This window comes from Amphiprion ocellaris, chromosome 18 (genome assembly GCF_022539595.1).
Source record: "Amphiprion ocellaris isolate individual 3 ecotype Okinawa chromosome 18, ASM2253959v1, whole genome shotgun sequence".
Taxonomy (NCBI): Eukaryota; Metazoa; Chordata; class Actinopteri; family Pomacentridae; genus Amphiprion; species Amphiprion ocellaris.
Window position 1 is genome coordinate 3740857 of NC_072783.1, and position 19315 is coordinate 3760171.

Sequence of the window (19315 nt, forward strand, 5' to 3'; positions counted from 1 at the left end):
GAGATCGTTCTCTCACCTGGCTGCTCTGCGCTTGCTGGAGGAGGCTGAACTACTTTGAGGACGGGGCGAGGGGCCTGGGGCTGGTTCGGGGTGGAGCTAGGGTTTCTGGGAGGAGCTATGGTGTAGGTGGCGGTAGCAGGGCCGGGGGTGCGCTGGGCAATTTGCAGTGGAGCAGTGTTCCTGACAGGGGTTGTGTTGGGGTACAGGGAAGGGGATGCTTGAGGAGCAATGCGAGGGGAAGGGGCCACGGCCAGAGTGGGCACAGGCCCGCCTTCCTTGCCTGCTGACTGACGCACAACGATCTTCACGACGCCGGGGCTGCTCACCACAGACGAGGGCACTGAAAATAAAACACAGGAAAACCGTCTCCAGTTGGTAATCACAGAAAACACTTTGGCTGTGTCTGAAATCATCCAGTCATTCCAACGTCAGCCAGACTGTACAATGCAGTATTAAAACTCACTGGTCTACCACATTTACAGTTGCACTTTTCTCTTTTACATACACATTCTACTGACGCTGCGACTGTAATGTAGCAATAATTGTACTGTTATGTGTTGTTATGTGCAATAATTTGTTGCAATATCATCTTTTATATATAGGGTACCTTGACTAATGTTGGAGTTCCGTTCCTACTGATCTACCTAAGCTGATTTTCGCCGTAAGTCAGAACTCCAACGAAAATGTAAACAAAGCCGTTACATGCATCACGATATCGATCAGTTCGTCTGGAAAAGTCATGAATGCCAACGACTTTCATGTATGTATGAGTCATTTTGCAAGATAACAGAATATTGTAATGGACTGATATTGTTGTTGAAGTTTCAGTGTTTATTGTTGAGTTCCAGATTTACTGAATGTCAGTGAACGTGCCATACTTAGTTAGCTCACCTCTGATTGGCTGAGAGTCAGCCCTAGTGTGTGTGTGTGTTGAGAGAGACAGAGCTGGGAAATTCTGGAGCTAAGTTGTAGGGTTTTTGTAGTTATTTAGATACAATATGTTGACCTGTTTTTACAACTTGACTGATGTTCGTCGGTGTTTCTTCCTGTTCCCAGCGTTTTATTCTATTTTCACTTCCATGGAGACGGCTTTCTTTTTCTTCCAAGCATCAGAGGAGTCTGACTTACATTTGGGAGTCATAATGAAGGGCTTAAAGTTAGTGAATGTAGCACAGTCCAAGGTGGCGTACCACCGGAGAATGTAAACAAAGCCATCTGATAGTGCCACACGACGACGTATTCATCCGCTCCGCTCATCAACTAGTTCCACGTAACAAGTTCTGATGTAACGATGAAATGCCGTACATTGATGATGTCGTAAACCGAGGACCCCCTGTATAATGTTTCTCTGCAGTTTTTGTCCTGTGTTTATGATATAATCCTAAACTGCCCTTATACACCTGTCTTTTGAACTGTTGTAGAAATCACCAATTGGCTCTCTTGTCCGTCTGCTGCTCTATTTTGAAGCAATGCATGATGGTACATATTTCTTGGTTAGTGACCATCGGCTGTACACTACTTTTCACAATGCATTGTTGGATACTTTGAGTGCACTATATGTGGTGTAATACTTGTACCTTAACATTCAGACAGCTCTACAAAATGGCAAACACTCTATATTGTGCTCTAGTGTGTAGTGTCTGATTTCAAACACAGCCTCAGTGTGGTTAAAGAGGCTGAAGATGAAAGTAAGAAGGAGGGTTTCATACCTTGAGCGGAGGCGTTGTTCGGCAGCCGGTTTGCTGGACCAGCAGTGGAGGGTGTGTTTGCAGGGTGTGTGCTGGCGGTGCTCTGGACAGACACCTGAGCGGGCTGGCTGATGAGGTGATGCTGCACCCCGCTGGACACCAGGTGCATCACATTACCTGCAGAGTGAGTGATTGGTGAGTAACCACACCATCAAACATCATCGTTTGAAAAGACTGCAATTATTTCCTCATTAGGAGATTATATTTGTGTAAATCTGATGAATCAAACCGAAGATGACATAATTATGGCAAAAGAAATAATCTGAATTGCTGTGTTCAGATTGAAAGATTAAATAATTTTACAGCACCTATTTTTTGTTTTCATGACAAAACAACATCATCTGTGTTTTCAATGTATATTATAGTAATATAATTTAAATACAAATTAGGTTAAAGAATTCTGACATATCCTGATCCAGTTTAAAAGATATAATTGCTTGACTGAAATCGTACCTACTCTTCAAGCAAGTGAAATTTCTACATTACCTGAATCAATCACACCGCTAAGTTTACTATACCTGCCTTTTTAGCCTAAATTAATTATAAATAAACATAAAAAGCTAGTATTTTGCTGCATATTGAATCATTTAAACCTTGTAGTTTTACTCTGAAATGATGATTTCCAAAAACAGATCTGTAGCAGCTGGTAACTCCAGCTCAAGAACTACTGAGGAATAAAACACAGACAAGCTCGCTGCTGTTTATAGATAATCTGGTGTCAGTTAGTTGCAAGCCAACTCCAAGAAAATGTTCAGTAAACATTAAATACATTTGACCAAGGAGTCAACCAACCATTAGGTTGGACCACAAAAAAAAAAGATTAATTTTGGAGGGCTACTGACGTAGAGTAACATTGGTGATTGTCCAATGAGAATTTGGTGAGATGAGAGCGTATCAGCCTACTAACTGACCAGTAAACCTGGAGCGTGGCCTTATTCTAGAGAAACATTCTGCCAGTGAAGATGTGTGGAAAGTTACAGGAACTATTTCTTGAACTTTTTATTTTGGTCACAGATGCTCATGTGTGGCATCAAGCACAAAAGACACAACTGATTTAAAGGCATTAATAAGATTCACTATTTTTACACAATTACTATTATCGTAAGGAAAAATACAACTTTAATATACTACTGCCTTATCATTAAATCTTACAGTTGTGTAACTACTTGTAAAGACAGAAGCCAACTCTCAGTAAGTGTGTAGCACCAACCTTGAACTGGGCGAGGGGGAGCTGCTGGGACTTGGTGGATCTGAGCTCCAGACAGAGTCAGTTTGTTGCCCTGAAGCTGGAAGGTGACGGGTTTACTGCCCTGACATGACGACACCGGTCGCCCTGCCAAGGAGGCGAGCTGGGCAATGCTCACGACCTCACCAGCTAAGAAAACAAGAGAAACGTGGGTTAGAAATAATATTACATTTAGTTTACTACAAATTGAGTCAATGTTTGAATATGAGTTAATCATAACAGAGTTTTATGTTTTATTCCTCATTTGATATTCGTGGTTGTCCGCATCTGTACGGGGTATTTTTCCCCATTGTGTCTTCAGTTTTTCTACAAATATTTCTACTTTCACTGAACACAAAAGCACAAACTCCCTAGTATACTGTAACAACCCTACAGGTTTATATTATGTCCACCAGTTTTAATTATTTCAGCTTTTCTTTCTGACACATCATGTTCTGCCTGTAATTTGAAAGTGGAGGACAGTTTTGAATACTACAATACCCATGATCCTTGTTCTGCTGTTGCCATAGATACAAGGACAGTCAAAGGTGTTAATCTGAGTAAATTCAAGACGCCAAAGTCGTTGAATTCAGCCACAGCTGATCCACGGCTTTTCAGATTTCTCAAACTTTAGCTTCCACCTGCTGTTCGCAGCTCATGAAACTGAGAATTTTAACCTTTGCGACTGGATGTCTGTGGCCAACAAGCACATGCTTCACTGAATATTTTATTACACAAGCCTGTATTTTTTACTTTTTAAGGAAAAAAAAAGCTATTTTTTAATGCAGTTATTAATCATCAATCAACTTTCATGCCAATTTCTTCTTCAGCTAACATTGTCTGTAGGAGAAATGGATGGGATTCCACACTTCAAAACGCGATCAAAACACTCCTGCAAACAATACACAGAACAAAGGAAAGAACAGCGCACTTACAAGGCAACCTAGCTTGCATATCTGGACTGAGCAGAACCCTCTGGGGCATGACGCTGCTGGGGTTTGGACTGGGATGAGCAGGAATGCTGGCAGTGCAGGGAGCAGCGGGAGGACGAACGGTCAGCACTGGTTTGGGAGCGCTGGATCTCACTGCTGTTTGAGCCGTGGGATGCATAGACGGGCGAGTAGGAGGCGTGAGTGCCACTGAACACACCACTAAAGGACAGAAGAAGCATCAGGAGACATGTACAATTAATTGTCAGCAACTACACATAATTTTCTGGGATACCTGTTCAAATATTGCTGCTACTTGAACTCGTATTTGTTGAAAGTTTCCCTTCAGCCTTACCCTGCTGAACTACAGGAGCAGGTGGAGGAGTTGAGGCCACTTCAGTGACTGGAGGAGGTTTTGGTGTCTGAGCGGCAGGCGGAACGGAGCATGTAGGTTTGTTCATCAGCAGCACCGGTCGATTATCACCTTTAGGAGGTGGCTGGAACATCCTAAAACAAGCAAATGAAGGATTAAACATTGCATGTGTAATATCTGTGTCATAAAACAAAGCTTAAGGCCAATTCATGGTTTCTACACCCATGTGTGCTGATCAATGAGGACATAGAAAGCACACAGCAGTTCTATTCACACTACAAGGCTCCTGTGGATCTTTCTGAAAGGCTGCAGTAGCGTCACACTTTATACCGGATAAAGCAGCTGGGCTCTAGCACCGTGTCGATGATTATTCCTGAGGTGTGTCGAGCACAGTGGGCAGACACAGCAAAGGCTATCTGGAGATTTTAGACTTCCCGCTGTGTTTGGGCACCATCGATGGAAAGCATACAAATCAAAGTCCGGCAGCAGCTATTTCAGTGAGAACTCTGAATAGCAGAGGTCTGGATAACAGAGAATCTCCTCACACAGCCTCTCTTTAGAAGAAGCATTTGTTTTGAGGATAATTTGTTTTCCTGACACTGACACAATCAGGGGGCTTGCAGTGCATACAAAGTCCACACCATCACAAACTGTGGACTGACTGCAGATATATGCAAAAGGTTTATTGCAGACTCGTGAAGAAATGCTGTCAAAAAAATTTAGGAATTGGCTTTTATACTCATCAACAACCTGGTTCATTATCCACTGACTGATGTCCACCTGCTTGAGCTTCTCCAAAATTCTCCCATTTTATGTTTGATAAATTAAATGAAGATTCTACCTTCACACTTTAAAAAAAAAAGGGCTGATACATGACCATAACTAGCTGTTTATTTGTTCACGCTAACATCAAATCTACTGGCAGATTGTCAGGTTTTTGGTGCTGGACAACAACTGAGCGTCTACAAAGATGGAGAAAGCTCACATTTGAGTATTAAATTGTCATTGTCCATTTCCTGAAGTGCAATATTTAGTCAAGAAACAGACACTGTGGACAAAAAGAATAAAATAACTGCCAAATGTTGATCAGCTTTACTTGGCCGATGCATTGAGTTGTTAATCACACTAATGGCAGACGCTGAGGTGTGTGTTTAATCTCACTGGGAGGAAATTCATTTATTTTTCCTGCAAAACCTGTGCTCATATGAATCGCTGCAGCATCCACAGCTGTAGTTTGTACCTGTTGACCTTCATGCGGACCGGTTTGGGTCTCGGAGGGGGTTCGGGGGACTCCATGATCTCCTGGATTAGCTGGCGGCTGACCTTGTGGCGCGGCAGGAAGACATCTGCCTGGTAACGGGACACACGGCCCTCCAAGCCAATAAGGTCAAACATGGAAAGGTCGCAGCGCTGAGGATGCAAAAACATCTCAGTCAGCATCAATTACACAAATTTTTAATCAGTGCATCACTCTTTCAGGTTTTATTTTTCAGTTTCCTTTAATGCTAACCTTTAAAGGAGAGACCTCCATCGCGTCCTGCACCAGGGAGGCCGTATGGAAAACGATGGGCTGCGTGATGAAGGGCGACTGGATCGGTCGAGGGTCGAACAGGTTGGGGTGGTTGCACACTTTGCGGAGCTGCATGAGGATGTTAATCACAGACATGAAGTGACCGCTGGCCAGCGTTTCCCTGGTCCTGTGAATAGGGGAGAAACCAAACTGAAAATGTACACGATGCAAGTCGTAATGAACGCATTTGTGCAAAGATAAAGAAGCTTAGGGTAAAAATAACACATGAAGCATAGTATGGTGTGTGTAAATTATCCCAACCACCATGCTTTTGCAGTTATAAAGTGTAAAGAAAACATTTAATTGCTGTCCATAAACTTTGACTGGTTATTCTCCCCTCTTCCTGCGGAGAAATCTTCATTATTTATCTCCTAGAATAATTATTCTCCTGAACTGTAATGTATTAACTTACGAGGCCTGTGCCATGAAGTCGTCGTAGAGGAACCGCTGTCTCTTGGAGAGGCGGCAGCGCACCACGTGCTCGTATTTCTTGGGCATCTGCTTCTCTACATCGGCCTTGATCCTCCTGAGCAGGAACGGCCTCAGCACCTTGTGCAGCCTCTTGACCAGGCCCTCGTTGTACTCCTGACTGCCCTCGATCATTCCCGTCAGCGGGTTGGAGAACCACTCTTTGAACTCGCGGTGGGACTGGAAGACGTGGGGCATGAGGAAGTGCATGAGAGACCAGAGCTCCATCAGGCTGTTCTGCAGAGGAGTTCCTGTCAGCAGCAGTCGCCGGTGGCTGTGATTGGCAAAAATGCGAGAAGAGGTTTAGATAAATAAGCCGAAATTTACAACATCAGAATTTCAGACGGCTATGGAGAATAAATGGAGCAATTCTTTTAAAGCTGCATGAAATCTGATTGTGTAGGTAATGTCTTGTTAAAATGTTGTTCTTGAGTTGAGATGGGTCCAGATACTATGAACAGGGGGGGTATGTCTACGAGTGCCTGAGGCTTGGCTGTAATTTGAACTGGTAGATTTTTAAATATTTACACCAATGCATCCTATGTGGTGTTTAAAACAAATTTTGAAAAAAAACAAAACACAGAATTGTAATGAAAAAGCCAGAGAGCCCACTCTGTCAGCATACTATAGTTTCTCTTCCATGCATACAGATTTTTGGCTGCACTGGGCTGTAAACGTAACTGTGATATAAGTCATCTTATTAAATCTATACGGCTGTTTACACATCTAGCAAGCAAGGCGCGACAAACATGTATTTGTAATTCTGTAGCCGTCAACCAGATTAATCTGAACCACATAATCACTGTCCTTCTAGTTTTAGTCTGTGGCAACTCCCGAGGGAAATATCTACTCGTTAGCTTCTAAATGGTCCACTCCTGCCACTGCTGTTTGGTGCTGAGCAGGTAGCACTCGGTGGATTTAATCAGAGTTTTTTCTGCTGAAAACAAAGCTGACTAGAGTACTATGACTGAATCAATACCATAACATGCAGGACATTTGATGTGACAACAAATCTCAACAAATTAACCCTTTGAAACTCAAGCAGTTATTGGCTCCTGTCACGTTTTTAGTCACTGTGGGCTCATTTTTACCTGCAACACTCAGTCCTGCACCTCTATAGAAACAGAAGAAACATGGCTAGAAATAGAAGGAACTCAAAAATGTCTTTTTTTAGTATGACAAAGGTATAATGTTACCTCTTATACAACCTCACCAAACTAGACAGATTTCACACTACTCTGCACATAAACACCAGAAAGATGTTTCACCATGCTGGATATATCTTCTTGATCCATGCTGCATTTGTTTTATTACTCAGGTGTGTTTTATTTTCCTCTCAGTCTATCTAATCTGTTATTAAGTTGGATATTCGTAGAATTTTCCATCACATGACTACTGGTCACAGCTGAGCTACCCATAGCTTCCCGGTTGCATCAATTTTTCAATTTTTTTTTACAACATCTGGTACAAATGTTTTTATTTTTGGCATGTAGAGACACGTAGAATGAGAGGATTTTAATGAAACGTCACAATTTTCAGCCCAGATTTGGTTAATTTTTCCAATGCAACCGCAGATTCACACATGATTCATTCACTCCCCATGAGAAAGTTAAATATCCACTGATTCGATTTGTTTTTACAGCTTCTGGCTGTGGTAAATGGTGTAATTATGGCATTTTTGAAAAAAAATAACACACTTTTCGAACCAACTGGTGGATTTTAAGGTTCAGGGGGTTAATCTAATAATTTGTATGATTCATGAAAAACTAAATAACTGATAGCTGAATAACTAGCATTTCAGTTTTATTACTACTATCCAACAGCTTCATGCGTTTAGTTCGTCTTTGTAAACTACAATGTCAGTAACTGTACAAGACAACAATATTGTACGGTTCAGTATCTGTAGACTGCATCACTGTAGTGCCTTTATGTACATACACTTAAGTGCACTCCCTCATTTATTCTCCATTTGTGTACCTTAATAGAACATCTATGACTTAATGACTGTACATAATAAAACAGTAAGTATCAACTCGTGCACAAGCTAAAGTACTCTTTGGAGCTTCACACAACAGTGAAAAATTACCACCAGCTGGAGCAAGCAGGCCACCAGCCAAATGATGACAAGTCAGTGTAATTACAGCCATTTTGTTAAGAACAAACCATCTCAAATGTGAAGATCAGCCGTTCAAACTTTGTGCTTACACACCACTGTGGGCTGTGGATGAACAGTTTAATGCTCCGGTGTATTTTGGGGATGCAGTCAAGGTCAAACATGACTAATACTGAATGACAGCACGTCTTCTACGGCTGGATGCACACTGAATTTTCGTGACCAGCAGTAGCTTACACTTGGTATGTTTGGATGTCTGTTTGGAAGAGCTGCAGAGACAGGAGAGATTTAATTTAATAACCACCACTAGTTTGAATAAAACTGAACCTTATTTTCTCCGTGAGCCTGATTTCCCAAAAGATTCATGATCTTTTAACTCTACTGTCGCCCAGCGAACAAGATACATAACTAGTGTGCCTCAGGGACAATGGACACATAATACCACAGAGAAAAAACACACAACTATGTGAGCCAAATCTGTGCATTTTGGAATAAAACAAAGGTGTAACTTGTGCTGCTTCTGTACTGCATGAATTGCTACCATCTGTGCTCTATCACCACACAGTGTTGATTCCTGTAAGGCCACCAGAGAGCAGCACTGGGCGTGTTTATTATTCTGAAATGCACACATCAGGAGCAATTTGGGCTCCATGTGTCACTGAAGGATTCAAACTACCAACCACATGATGACCGACCAGCTGCCACTATGAGCCGAGCTACTGCTGACTGTGTTACACTGGTATTTGAGAGAATGCATTGCTGTGCATGAAAGCTGGCCTTATTTAGTACATTTAGACTTACTCATAAACGCCATGCTAGGTGACACCAGCATGGTTAGGGTGCGTATTACATGAGAGCAAATGCCCTGAGCAGCGGTTTGATTCCTAGTAATTTGCTGCAAGTTTTTCCATTCATTTCACATACCAGACTCTCTCCACCGTCTCCATCACATAAAGTCACAACAAGCCCACAGAAATACATCATAACGATGTCAGTTTGTCGTTGGGATACAACTAAAGGGCAGGAAAATTGTCTTTATTACCTGCATGTCAGCATTTAGCTCTGAATTAGATGAGTTTAAGGTGAAAGTATGTACGCTACAGTGGTGATGAGAGGAGGTGCACATCTTATATTCAAGCCCTAAAGTAAAAATTTTGGACACAATATAGAGCTAGATCACTGCTGGTTGGTCTAATAGGGTATAGGATGCATGATATTAAGTGCTAAAAATTTCCAAAATAATTTGCTGTGCTCCCTAATTTTAGAAGTTTGACACATCAGCGATACAATATTACTTACTTATTTACAGGCGTACAGTAGAGCCAGCCAATATTGATCCATTACAGATGTATTCGTATCTGTTTATATATGTTGTCTGATTTTTTTAAACAGAATATAAAGCAGAAAACTAAGCTTGAAGTAATTTAGAAAAGGTGTCCACTGTCTGCAGCATATGATATGGAGTCAAGCTTTGTTTTCATGTTAAGGTGCTGACTTGTTTCTGAAATACACTGCTGAAAAATTAATAAACAAAGACACCCTAATTTCTCCTTTTAAATATAACTTGTTCATGTATAGATGTCAAATTTTCCACACCCTAACAATCACTATCAGCTCCAAATATCCAGTGTCACTTGGGCTCAACCTTACAGTTTGCAGACTCTACTGACCTGTTGAAGTTCAGCAGGCTCTGCCAGCGCTGAGACTTGAAGTTCTTGATGTTTTGTGCCTCGTCGAGGATCAGATACCGCCACGATTTTCGTCTGAAGGCCTGATGGTCCTGCAGCACCAGCTTGTATGAAGTGATGCACACGTGGAAAGCATTCGGCTTCGTCCAGCCCTAAGGAAAAAAACAACAACAGAAAAACAGTGTACTTCTTATTATTTCAGAATTGAAATTGTCAATTTCTTGTCCATTTTTCGAAGCCGACTGTTAGAATATTTGTCAGATACGTTCAATTAAAAATCCGCAGTTTCTCTCTGCAAATATTTGTTTATTTTATCAGGGACAATGCACATTAATCAAAATCACTGTAAATGAGCAAGTGCTAGCCAAGCGGCTAATTTTCAACTGTTGTCTTGTGGCCAGATGTTAAATTATCCATTAAAACAATAATTAAACAACAGCTTGTTAGGAGGAGGAAAAAAAAACAAGGATTAAAAAAGCTTAAAAGAGTGAGACAACCAGCATGCAAAGCACACAAAGCAAACAACTGATAAAGACGCAACCGAACAGACGCAGGCAGTTTAAATGTGACAGCATAAAATCTCATTACATTACAGATGACAGAAGTGAAGCCAGAAGGGACACAATGTGACAAACACAAGCTAAAATTAATGAGAATGGACAAAGGGAAGCGTGCTGTGACTGACTATGAAGGCAGGTCTGGTTGCTTTTTAACCAAGTTTTGGAGGTTACAGGCGAAGGAAAATGTGCCAACTGCAGAAAAACCCTCTAGAAGCAGAAAAAAAAAGCCAAAAATTCATTACCTGTCTCTTTAGCTTTCTCTCCTTTTGGCTCCCAAAGTATGTGAGGATTTTAAACCCTGGACACCAGCGCTTCAGCTCCATCTCCCAGTTTAACATCACACTGGTGGGAACGATGATGAGGTGAGGGCCCCAGTTACCTGAATACAACAGACCAATAAACATAAAAAGGATGTTTTATAGCTGTAAAAAAAATATATTAAAAACACTCTAAAGTATGTGAAGCATGGGAGTGGGGTGTATTTTAACACCAGGAGACACAATAAATTAAAAAATTTCCGTAGACCACACACCCCCAGTCTGTGTTTCTCCCCAAGGAAATTTTAAGTTAATTTCCTGGATCCGTTTTTTTGGTAGAAATGTCTTTTGTTTTGGGGCACTGGAGGAACAAAATATAATGGAATAGAATTCAGTAGGACTCTTGGGCATTTTGTATTGCTTTCAAATATTTATACTCCTGTAGATCAACTTCTGCCACTTACTGTTGCTTCTTTCATGCTTTTATTAGAGGAACAAAAGCATGAGCTCTACATATGTCCCCCACATGAAATCTGCATCTACACTATGAACTAGAACTCCACTGAAGTACTGTATGTAAACGAAGCGCTAACAGGATACTGAGCGAGTGCGTTACCTTTTTCACAGGCGAGGTGAGCTAGCAGAGCGATAGTCTGGATGGTTTTGCCCAGACCCATTTCATCAGCCAGGATGCCATTTAGCTTTTTCTCATACATGGTGACCAACCAGTCGAGTCCGATGTGCTGGTACTCTCGTAATGTGCCGTGAAGCAGGAACGGGATGGGGGTTTTGACCTTTAGTTGGAAAAAAAAACATTAGGAAATTATGGTCCAGAACTGCAAAGGTTTAGAAACTGATACTAGTGTTGTGAAGGGGCTTTTAATAAAGTAGTATAACCCAACAAATGCCTAAATCTGCCTGCGGGTTTCAGAGGTATTTTGGCTTTTCAAAACTGGTAAAATTGCACCACTTATCAGAGAAAGAAACTATAAAAACTGAAAGAATGGTTTAACTTCCCGACAAGCCTTGAAATGTTCCTCTGTTATATGCAGTTTGGTCAGGAAAATTAACTAAATTTAAGCTTAAAATTGTGATATTTTAATTTAAAAATCGCTTTATTCTACATGTTTCATTCAAAGATTACCGGTAATCAGAAATAGACCACTTGCTCTAACCAGATTCTGTTTAAAAAAAAAAAAAAAAAAAAAACTGAGCTCTTTGATGCAACTAAGAAGACATGAATGACTCAACTGTCTGTCAACAGACAAAAATTCGGGGACTTTTTGGCTGAACTGCAGACTATCTTTACAAAAAGCAGATGGGTGACAAGAAAGAAGCAAATTAAAAATCTATGTAGTGAAATCTATAGTGTATCGAACCACCTTTTTTTTTCCTGTCCCGGTAACACCTGTCGACACTTGTGTCCATCTTAGTAAAATAAATAATAAAACAAATTCAATTTTTGTTATAATTTATGGCGTTATAACATTATTGATTTTTCTCTACTACAAATCATGGTTGTGCTGTTTCCATAGAGGTGCAGGACTTTATACTGCAGTTAAAAATGAGCCCACAGGAGCAACAAATACCCAGAGACTGCTTTGAGTTCAAAGGGTAAATTTATAAAATGCTAAAAATATTGCTCTTAGTATTCCAGACTGACCTTTGTCGTAGCCAAAGTGTAGCCTTTAGGCTGCAGGCTCTCTGCAGTAGCAGCAATGTGGCTGATCTCTTTCTTTGGCCGGGAACTGGTGGAAGGTGGGCTGTTATCTCCCTCCTTTAGCAAGACCTCCATCCCTTCATCTCCACAGTCATCGTCCTCTTCTTCCTCACTCTCCTCTTCCTCCTTCTCACTCTCATCTTCTTCGGCACTGTCTCCTGCTGAATCTGAAAGATCACAGAGACACAATGAATTCACAAAGAGTAGCAAAAGATGAAGGTGGAAATATTCCCCACAGTTTCCACACCTTTGGCTCGTCACAGTGGGAGCAGATAAACAATTCAGCCACTGGTCAATACCTGAGGAAGAAGTGTTGCTTTCCACATCGCTCTCATCTTCCTCAGTCTCCACCTCGTCATCCCCAGACTCCTCCGAATCAGAGCTCGCTTTAGAGCCAGAAGCAGACGGGGCCTCAAAGTCTGAGGCGTAAGCTCCTTTGTACTTCTCCAGCAGCTCCTCAATACTCATATCGCCTGGAAGGTTAGCAAAGACATGTGAGAGATCAGGTTTGCGGCTTCTGTTTCTACAGAAATTAATGAAAACATAATTCATATGTGCACAATTCATGGTTACACTGAGGCGATTCAATTCAACGGCAACAGTGCAGCTCTGCAGAAATAAAACCTCAGTGTGTCAGTTGTGTCACGATTTTTTTTTGACCATGAGCTAAATTCTCTTCTCACATAATTAATAATAAAAGAAGCTCTTAATTCTTCAAACCAACACAAACATTAACAACAAGAGTCTTTGATAGCATGAAAGAAAATGGAGGAATAAAGCAGTTACCCTCTTTGGCCAAGTCATCGAGTTCCACTGCATGATCTACATTTCCCTCCACCTTCTCCTGGGCAGCGATGGTGTCCTCCTCATCTTCAGCTGAAAACAGACAGAAATAAATCACAGAGATACATGCAGGAAAAGATTTAATTTCAGAGCATTCAAAGAAAATATCGGTGGGATTTTTTTCCTGAATATTCAAGAGCAAGAGTGTACCAAAAGTTCTTGCTTTTTTCTTACCATCCTCTTCATTGGCAGTGAATTCCCCATCTTCCTCTTCCTCCCCCGCCGATGAAGAGGTTTCATCGGAGCATTCTTCGTCTGAGCCCGAGTCCTATGTAATCCAATGATTCAGTGATTACAAACATCTGTGTCTGTAGCAAACACGCTCACACAAACCTAGCATTACTTTACAATGTACTGATAAGTTTCTTGAGCTTTACATACATTTAGCATTTTGATAACTGCAAACTCTGCTTTTAGTCACATATAATCATCGCGTGTTTTGAGTTATAAACAGAAAAAGAAAGTTTAACAAGTATCTAGATAAATCACATCATTGAAACTAATTATTTTAAAGTGAAAATGAAGGTGAAAGCACTTCATGGTGTGTAGGTTCAGTATGGTAAATCCTGAATATAATCCTGAAATAACAACTCGAGGGTGATACCAAGAGTCCTGCCTACAAGGACTTGAAGTAGAGCACAAGTAAAATCCATTGGAAACTTACAATGATAATTTTAATATTCACTTTTGCTTTCACAAATAATGTGTTTACACCAGAGGTTTCTCAAACTGTTAGTTGTAGCTCCATAGGGGACTGCAGAGGCAGGAGGAAAACATACTGCTTGAGGTGAAAGGGACAGGTGCACGCAGGTGTTCAGGAAGTTCCTTTTTTGTAATTTGTCCCACTGCTACGTCTCTTATTCTACTTAGTCTACTTATTCTACGCACTTTCAATGGTGCCAATTTCCCAAAAAATGTGTACAAAATAATATAGCTCATAGATTTAGCTCACTGCATCCCAGAAAGTCATGTGTTGTCTTCATTTTGTCTAAAGGCGCTTAACCCTCCTGTTGTCCTCATTTACAGGCACCAAAAAATATTTTCTTGTCTGAAAAAATTCAAAAAATTCAGCAAAAAATTCCCCAAATTTCTGAAAATTTGCAAAACCCTCAGGAAGAAAATTCCAATAATTCCTCAAAAGTTTCCCTTAAAAGTTTTTTTTTTTTTTTTTTAAATCCCCCAAATTTGGCAAGAATATTATTGTAAATATTTTCAAAAAATGAGTAAAAATCTTCCAAAAAATGAGTAAAAATATCTAAAGTGATTCCAAATACATCAGTAAAATTTCTAATATTTTCTTTAAGAACATTCACAAAATAAATCAACCAAAATCTAGCGAAACTAGCTGGATTTTAGTTGATTTATTTTTGTGAATGTTCTTAAGAAACATTTTTAACATTTCTTTTTTCCACCAAAAAATGTTCAAAGATTTCCCAAAAATGTTGAAAATGTGGACATCAGAATTTCACTGTGAAAATATTTTTTTTTCCACATTTTCCAACTTTAAAAAGGGTCAATTTTGACCTGCAGGACGACACGAGGGCTAAAGTGATATTTAAAATGCTGATTTAGAAAATAGGACTAAACTAAACGTTTTTATCAGAGTTTACACAATCCCACAACTAGTCTGGTTCGTGCAGCTACCTGTGGCAGTTTGAGGGTGCTGAGCAGTTGGTCCAGCGGCAGCATGCCCTCCTCCTTCAGCAGTTCAATCTCCCTCCGATGGCTCTCAGCATCATTACCCTCCTGCTGCTCCTCCACTTCTATGGTCTCCTCGTCATCCTCCTCTTCACACGGAGGCTCGAAGTCTCTGTCTGCATCAAGATGAGAGATTTTGCACTGAGAAAGACTTATCTCCCGACTGCACTGACCAAAAACAAACTGAACACCTCTTGAATCTGAAAACAACAGATGTATTTTGTGTCTCACTTGTTTAATTGATTGGACTCATTATTTACACACACAAAAACGCTCAACTGCAAGGTTTCAGCTGCATGTTTTTAAAGCCAAGAAACTGCTTTAGGAAGCCATCTGGTTGGAGCATTTTTAGTGAAAATTTAAGTTTTGCTTTCAGTGAGTTTCTTGATGGCTGAGCAGGTTGTCTTTGCACTTTAGCACCAGAAAACGGTGCCGGGTCATAAAATGAAGGTGGGACAAGGCTACTGGCGCAGAGAACAGAGCCACTGCCAAGGCTGTTCCTCCTCTGACTGAGCGAGCGAAGTTCACCTCCATATTTTAGGAATCAACTGCCGCTGCTGTCATGGGTAGCGGACTCGTCTAACAGGTTTGACGAGTCTCAGGTCTGGCGGTTGCCAAGCAGCACTCGGTACAGAACCCTGGACCTGTTGCACCAAAAAGTGATTTACTGGTCTGAGAAATGTCGGACTCATCATCTCAGTGAGTCAAAGTGCATTTGAGGCAGTCAGATAGCCGGTGGGAATGTTCACAGAAATACGAGAACACGGTGGATTCTCTCAAAGATTCAGTGACCTTGACAGTTCTGAACAGCCTTTTGTCTCTACGAAACATTTTACCTCTGTGGGCGATTCAGTCTTCGGTGCGTAGCTATGACAACGTCTCTGTCTGAACCAATGAATCAGCTCTGAAAGCGGTTCTGTAGCACGGCGACAGAGCTGCTTTCACAGCTATCTGTAGGAAGCAGGTTTTATTTAGGTAAAAACTTCTCACCATCCTCATCCACGGGAGGCGGCGCAGATTTCTGTGGAGTCAAGACGGTTTCAGCGGGCCTGGTGGGAGCGAGAGACTTGCTGAGGAGGTCCGAGTATTTCTCTGTCTGGCCGACAATGAAGTCCAGCTGAAGGTCTAAAGCCTTCTTCCGCTTTTCCTCCAGTCTGGACTGCTGCTTGTACTGCACCACCTTTAAGGACACAAAAACAAGATGGCAACACTCAATAAAAACGCTGACTTCACATATATGTTCTAGCACCTGTTGAGTCAATATATACGTATTTCACTGTCTGAGAAGGGGATTTTATTTTTGTCACAAATCCAACCAAACACAGATGGTGATCTTTTCATATTCCACAGCTGAACACTGAACCAGAATGTTTTGTTTGCTCAGTTTTTGTGAATCATCTGTACCTTCTCAACGCTGCTCCAGAAAGCCCGGACTTCCTTTGCAATGGAGGAGGCGACTCTTCTGATCTTAGCGTGTTCATCCCTCTTGGCTTTTTCTTCCTTTTGCCTCAGCTCCTCGTGGTGTCGCATCACCATTCGTACCACCTAACAACACATCAACAGAACTTATCTAGAGCATATCTTTTACATGTATTTTATAGGTACAAAACGCACATTTTCATCTGTTCAGGTAGCATTTATGTGTAAAACTTCATACTGTTAAAGCAAACAGCCAACGTCTGCGATAACTATCATGTCCTACCTTTCTAGCCACCCCTCTCTTCCACCGCCTTTCTTGAGCAAAGTCAGCAGAGAGCCACTGCATCTCCTCGCAAAGGTAATCCCAGTGAACTTTGGGTCGCGGCGGCTCCGTCAGGCGGGTGAGACGCTTCATTGACCAGAATCCCTCTCGCTTCAGGGCCTGGGTTCGATGCTCAATGTCTGCTTCCTACAGGACACAGTGGTCAAACCGGTCAGTAAATCCTTTCTCTGAAAGCGTGAAGTGCGAGTGAGTGAAAAATACCAAACTCAGAATCAATTCACAAACGGCAGACATTGATTTCTGGAATAATGTAACACGGCGCTGGTGGTGAGACAAAAAACTCAACTACGGGTGATGCATGGCTGCTTCTTTGTCATTCATCTCTGAGAAAGGCTGAGCACATTTCGGATATAATTACTTAATCTTTGCAGGAGGAGGGTGAAGTATTTTGTGATTACTTCGTACCTCATCACTCAAAGACTAACATACAAACAAAACCAGCTGCAGCACTTCAAACAACTCTCATCACCTGGGAAAAACAACAGTTTCATTTCAGGGGGCTTATGCTCATACAACGTTTTTGATAACAAAAGCTGTCCCCAGCATTCATGTTGTGCAAAGAGGCAGTTCTCCAACGCCGTCACGTTGTTGTTTCATTGTTTTCATACAGGCAGAGGACTTCCAAATGAACGCAGCTTGTTTTTTCAATCCAAAAGCCAGATACTCATGCTATTCTCAGCCATCTTCTGTTTGTCAGTAACATTCAATAACACCACTTAGCTAAACTGTCAGTTGTGTTTCATAACTATATGCCACCCCTTTACTGAGACTCCCTTCGATTCCCACCCTGTAATGCAGGTAAAAAGAGAGAGCGGCAGCGGTGAGTGTCTTCACCACTTGAACGCGACAGTTTTGATTCAGGGCAGAGCTCTACATGGCTCTTCAGTATAATCCAGCAATCAGAGAAAGTGAAATGTAACAGTCAAAAAGACTTCAGGGGAGTCTATAAAACGGTAGGCTGGGAGTGGAGGGTCTTTGCACCAATTCTGACATCGTCCTCACTGTCTTGTCGCACACTGACCCTCTTGAATTACTTCAAATAGACCTGAAGTAACAAAAAAACTGACTACAGACTGACAGCTGATTAAGAAAATTGGTACTAAGTTGCATCTAATTAACCCTTTGATGCACAACATGGGTCAAAAGTGACCGATATTCAATGGAAAATGGGTGTGTCTTGACCCATGTCGTACATCAAAGGTTTAAGAAACATGCATCATCATCTCTGATGGGTTCTGGGCATTTATGGTGTCATATTTAGCAAATTCAGTGTGATTAGTTTTGTAGGCCTGTAGAAAACCAGAGAAAATGTTGGTCACCTGAAATCACACCTACTCGTCAACCAATCGATTGGCCATAGAGAAAAAAATCTGCACATTATCTCTACATTAACAAAATGGGCCACAGTGTACTGAGTGCACTCTACCTGCTTGCCTTATTTGCCTAAATGAATTATAAATGAATGTAAAAAGCTACTATTTGCAGCATATTAAATCAAGTGAACCAGGTTATTTTATACTGAAATTATGAGAACAGACTCTGAGCAGAGCAGCGGCACAAATTCATAAGATTTCTGACAACAGAACTTTATATTCTGGTGATCCAGGACAAGAACTAGTGAGGGATGTCAGATCACCTACAAACAAAGACGAGCTGGCTGCTGCTTCTAGATGATCTACCATGTTGGTTGCTGAGCTGTAATGTACAACTGCTGGTTACACCTTTACACTCGACTTTTTGACCATCAGTTCGAACAAAGTGCAGCCACACAGACAACTCCTTTGACACAGAGTCAGTTAGTTTTCAAGTAAACGTTCAGAAAACATTAAATAAGTCAAACTAAACAGCCTCCATTAGGTTGGGACACTTCAAAGTTGTGAAAACGTGGCGGTGTTAACAGGTAGTCTGTTCTTCCTGCTCCCAAAAATAAGGTATGGATTCTGCACACTGTTGATGTAGCCCTTTTCTTCTTATGAAGCGCACAAAAGCAATTGTCCGACCAATGAGAATCTGCTTGGATAAGAGCATATTCACCAACTAATCAACCATACAACCACCTGACCTGGAGACTACAGCTCTATTGTTTATAATAACATCTTTTCATACTGCTAGAGTAAAGCATCAGACTTGAATTGGCAAATGATTTCAGCAGTTTGAGGATGTAGTGAAAAACTGAAACTAATTGATGCATATTTTCCAAATAAACACAGTCTCACTGCAAGTGTTTCACGGCTCATAGAACAACCTGTAAGTGTACTAAAGATGTCTAAACATCCACAGCAATCCTAAGATCAGGCAGCTCCATTACTATCAAATTAAAAGAATAGTATTTCATATATCTTAACACTCACTCACATGCAA

The 19315-nt window shown here is 41.2% G+C and overlaps 1 protein-coding gene across 2 annotated transcripts in view; it reads right to left on the minus strand.

The window, feature by feature from the left end:
* The window catches only part of srcap (Snf2-related CREBBP activator protein), a 43365-nt gene that overhangs the window by 15480 nt on the left and 8570 nt on the right, over positions 1–19315 (minus strand). For both annotated transcript variants that reach the window (XM_023298646.3, XM_023298645.3), the window contains 19 exons: positions 16895–17080; positions 16597–16737; positions 16183–16372; positions 15139–15308; positions 13669–13762; positions 13438–13527; positions 12951–13124; positions 12595–12818; positions 11548–11725; positions 10917–11053; positions 10097–10266; positions 6258–6587; positions 5786–5972; positions 5516–5685; positions 4258–4409; positions 3909–4124; positions 2959–3123; positions 1710–1865; positions 17–340 (listed from right to left, as the gene is read on the minus strand). In XM_023298646.3, the coding sequence (XP_023154414.2) occupies positions 17–340; positions 1710–1865; positions 2959–3123; positions 3909–4124; positions 4258–4409; positions 5516–5685; positions 5786–5972; positions 6258–6587; positions 10097–10266; positions 10917–11053; positions 11548–11725; positions 12595–12818; positions 12951–13124; positions 13438–13527; positions 13669–13762; positions 15139–15308; positions 16183–16372; positions 16597–16737; positions 16895–17080 (3454 nt within the window). The remainder of the gene's footprint in view (positions 1–16; positions 341–1709; positions 1866–2958; positions 3124–3908; positions 4125–4257; positions 4410–5515; positions 5686–5785; positions 5973–6257; positions 6588–10096; positions 10267–10916; positions 11054–11547; positions 11726–12594; positions 12819–12950; positions 13125–13437; positions 13528–13668; positions 13763–15138; positions 15309–16182; positions 16373–16596; positions 16738–16894; positions 17081–19315) is intronic.